The sequence below is a fragment of the Callospermophilus lateralis genome, chromosome 3 (assembly GCF_048772815.1).
Source record: "Callospermophilus lateralis isolate mCalLat2 chromosome 3, mCalLat2.hap1, whole genome shotgun sequence".
In the NCBI taxonomy this organism is placed as follows: domain Eukaryota; kingdom Metazoa; phylum Chordata; class Mammalia; order Rodentia; family Sciuridae; genus Callospermophilus; species Callospermophilus lateralis.
In genome coordinates this window covers 79,676,371-79,679,796 of record NC_135307.1, presented here as the reverse complement: position 1 = coordinate 79,679,796, position 3,426 = coordinate 79,676,371, and the positions used below count along the sequence as shown (strand labels likewise).

At 33.3% G+C, this 3,426-nt stretch overlaps 1 protein-coding gene across 1 annotated transcript; it reads right to left on the bottom strand.

The window, feature by feature from the left end:
• Positions 1-1,577: 1,577 nt before the first annotated feature.
• On the bottom strand, positions 1,578-2,513 carry LOC143394712 (olfactory receptor 4F4-like). Its single transcript, XM_076849366.2, has one exon. It carries the CDS (start codon positions 2,508-2,510, stop codon positions 1,578-1,580), a length of 933 nt encoding a protein of 310 aa, XP_076705481.2. The 5' UTR covers positions 2,511-2,513.
• Between the last annotated feature and the right edge of the window lie 913 nt (positions 2,514-3,426).

The following is a 3,426-nucleotide window of genomic DNA, read 5'->3' as shown; positions in this document are numbered from 1 at the left end:
AAAAAGTTAACTTAGAACATACAGTGATGAAAACACAGTAGTTGAAAGAGTACCCCTTGAAGGTGAATTGAGGCTATTTCTAAGATAGAGACAATCAAATGATGGGCTGCCAGTTCTTTGTGACCATGTGTTGGAGAGGTATTCACTTTCTTCACAATATATATTGATAAAGAAAACTAAATTGAAAATTATACCATTTACAGTAATTAGTGTTTTATTTGTTAGCTTAATAGAGACATTTTGGTAGTTTATTCTTGGCATGAGTTATCCTTTAACATAACTGGTGAAAAGTAAATTTTCTATAGTGCTGTTGAGTGGCAAATAATAAATAAACACTCTTGGAAGTATAATTCATCTCTGAGTTCTTTAAGTAAAGCAAATAAAGCTGTGATACCTTCAAGAAATTTGGTTCCTATATTTGGGTCTTGTTTCCTCATTAACAACTTGGGCATAATACTGAAGCACTGAAGAGAATACATGAAAAATAATGACATATAATGACATAGACCAGGCAGTCAAGGATGATATCTGCATTATTATTTTTATTTTGTCATTTGTTGTAAACAGCTCCAATATAAAAGAAATAAAAATTGCTCATATGCCATCTTTTCATTTTAGCATTTTTTAATAGATGCCAACAAATCAGTTTCAAGCCATGTAATCTATCATTCTGGAAAAAAGAAAAGAAATATCATTTTTAACCTGAACTTGTTAGGAAAATTTTTGAAATGTCAAAAGAGCTTATTTAAGTACATCTTGAGAAATAAATTTTATAGGCATATAAATAAAAATATTGGTTTCTATTTGATTTATTAAAGTACTTTGCTAAGTGTCTATTCCAGTGTACCATGTACTACAGTTTTAAGAAATAACTAGGAGGTAAGCCATGTCCCTGCTTCAGGTATATTACATTTCAGGATGTTTACAAAACTGATTAATAATTGACAGCAAAAATATTATTTTTTCAGATTAATAACTATAGCAAATATTATTTATTGATTGATTTAATTTTTATTGAATTAATGAAAACCATATAGAACATAATCTCCACCATTTTCCTTAAGTGTTTTATCACTTTTATTTCATTCTCTTTCAATTTCTTCCCTTCATATTTGGTAAGAATCCCTGTTAAGGAAATAATAATGTTTTGCCTTTTGTAAAAAGATAAGTGAAATATAGAGAAGTCTCAAATGTTTCATCAGCCTCTTTTGTCTAATGGAATTAAAAGGAAATTTAAAATGTTTCATGTAGATGCAGTCCACCAGATTGGATCTATGGTGGTGTTGAATGCATTACATGAGTTTCTTTAATGTAGTTGAAAGCATAGGAAGACTAATCAAGTAATTCCGCCATAAAGAAGAATTAATAGTGTTTGGGTTGTCGGAAAATAATTCAAGGTATTACATTGCTTTCTTTGGAAATGTTGAAATGTCTTGATTTATAATACCCCTTTTTCTTATATCTGAAGACAGTAATAACATGCGGACACAAATTGAACATGTCATAATTTTCAAGATATTGTATAAGATTAACATATTGCCAATTTGAAGCACTCACTTGCTTCAGGGCATTAAATATTAGCCTTGGGATCCATAGCAATAGCTTTTAACTCTCTTCATAGCTTCTTTAATATCTTTATTTCTCAAAGAGTAAATTGTAGGATTTAGAAGAGGTGTTATAGCAGTGTAAAACACCGCAAAAAATTTGTCCAACCACGGAACGCCTATTGGCCACACATAGATGAAGATGCAGGGCCCAAAGAAAAGCACCACCACTGTGATGTGGGAAGTGCATGTAGAAAGAGCCTTGGATGCACCAGACTTAGAACTTTGGTGAACAGTGACAAGAATATGTGTGTAGGATATTAGCAATAGAATAAAGGAGGTTACAGCCACAAACCCACAGTCAATGTTTATTAAAGTGTCTACATTAGAGGAATCCATGCAGGCCAGCTCAATTACCAGTGGTATGTCGCAGAAGAAGCTGTCTATTTCTCTCGGGCCACAGAAAGGCAGCTGTGCAATTACAACCAGTTGACTCATGCCATGCACAAAGCCAGCAATCCAGGCAATCACTACCAGCCTCATGCACTTTTGCAGACTCATAATGGTAGTATAGTGGAGGGGTTTGCAGATGGCCACGTAGCGGTCATAGGCCATGGCCACCAGTATTATCATCTCACTTGATCCAATAAAATGCACAAAGAGAACCTGGCACATGCAACCTCCAAAGGAAATGCTCTGGTTCTCCCTGAGAAATCCTATGATCATCTTAGGAGTGGTGATTGAGGAAAGCCACATGTCAATAAAGGATAGGTTGGCTAACAAGAAGTACATGGGGGTATGAAGATGAGTATCCTTCATGATTAGTAGTATGATAAAAATATTTCCAAATACAGTCATCAGGTAAATCATAAATAATATCACGAAGAGCAAAACCTGAATATCCCATGAATGGCAAAGTCCCAGAAGCAAAAATTCTGACACTATGGATTGATTTCCTCCATCCATTTTATTCAAGGTGTCTTCTGAAATAACCTTGAGAGAAGAACAGATTGTCAGTTATGGAGATAAAAAAGGAACTTGACTTTTAGAATTTGATGTTTACATTGACATTTAGCATCTATGTCTGAAATTGAAAAGTATAAATGGAGGAAAATCAGGGCTAAACATATCTGGTATTATGCTCAAAAAGAAAGATAACTGTGATTGGTTTTTCAAGAGAACAACGTGATTAGCATGTAAATAATTCATTATGAGTGTTCTTTCACCAGCAGGAAATGAGGAGAGCAAGGGAAAAATCTAACACATGTTTGAAATGTTACCTGATAATTAGCTCCAGTTCACTGTTAAAAAGGATCAGATCAGTAAAAGTGATCTGGATGGGTAAACAACAGCAATCTTTATACTAAATAGCAAAAATTTAGATGTTGTCCTTGGGAAGGCATGGCATATTGAAATATGGTAAAAAGATTTGACATAATATTACAGTTTCTTTGTAGCTGTTCTATTTATCATAAAACTAATTATAAACTTATCACTAAAGTGTATAGTTGTTCAATTTCTTATAGATAAAAACTGCAAGAAAGATCATATAATAAATATCTGATATGAAGATTTGGATACAAACTCACATACATACCTCATCATTAATTTTAAAATCTATAAATTAAATGAATATTATTTAATCAGCTAAATGAATTAGGCAAAATCTGTGGAGAATTATGAAACACTGAGACTAAAATGGAGCCAACTCAGATATATATATATTTTAATTATTGGGGTGAGTGGGTCCTGGGAATTCATCCCAGGGCACTCTAACCACTGAGCCATATCCCCTGCCCTTTTAAATTTTGTTTTGAGATAGGATCTCACTAAATTGTTTAGTGCCTGAAAGAGTTACTGAGCTGGCCTCTAACTTAGGATC

Coding starts and splice junctions, on each gene's coding strand:
- LOC143394712 (XM_076849366.2), bottom strand. CDS start 2,510: ATGGATGGAGGAAATCAATCCATAGTGTCAGAATTTTTGCTTCTGGGA.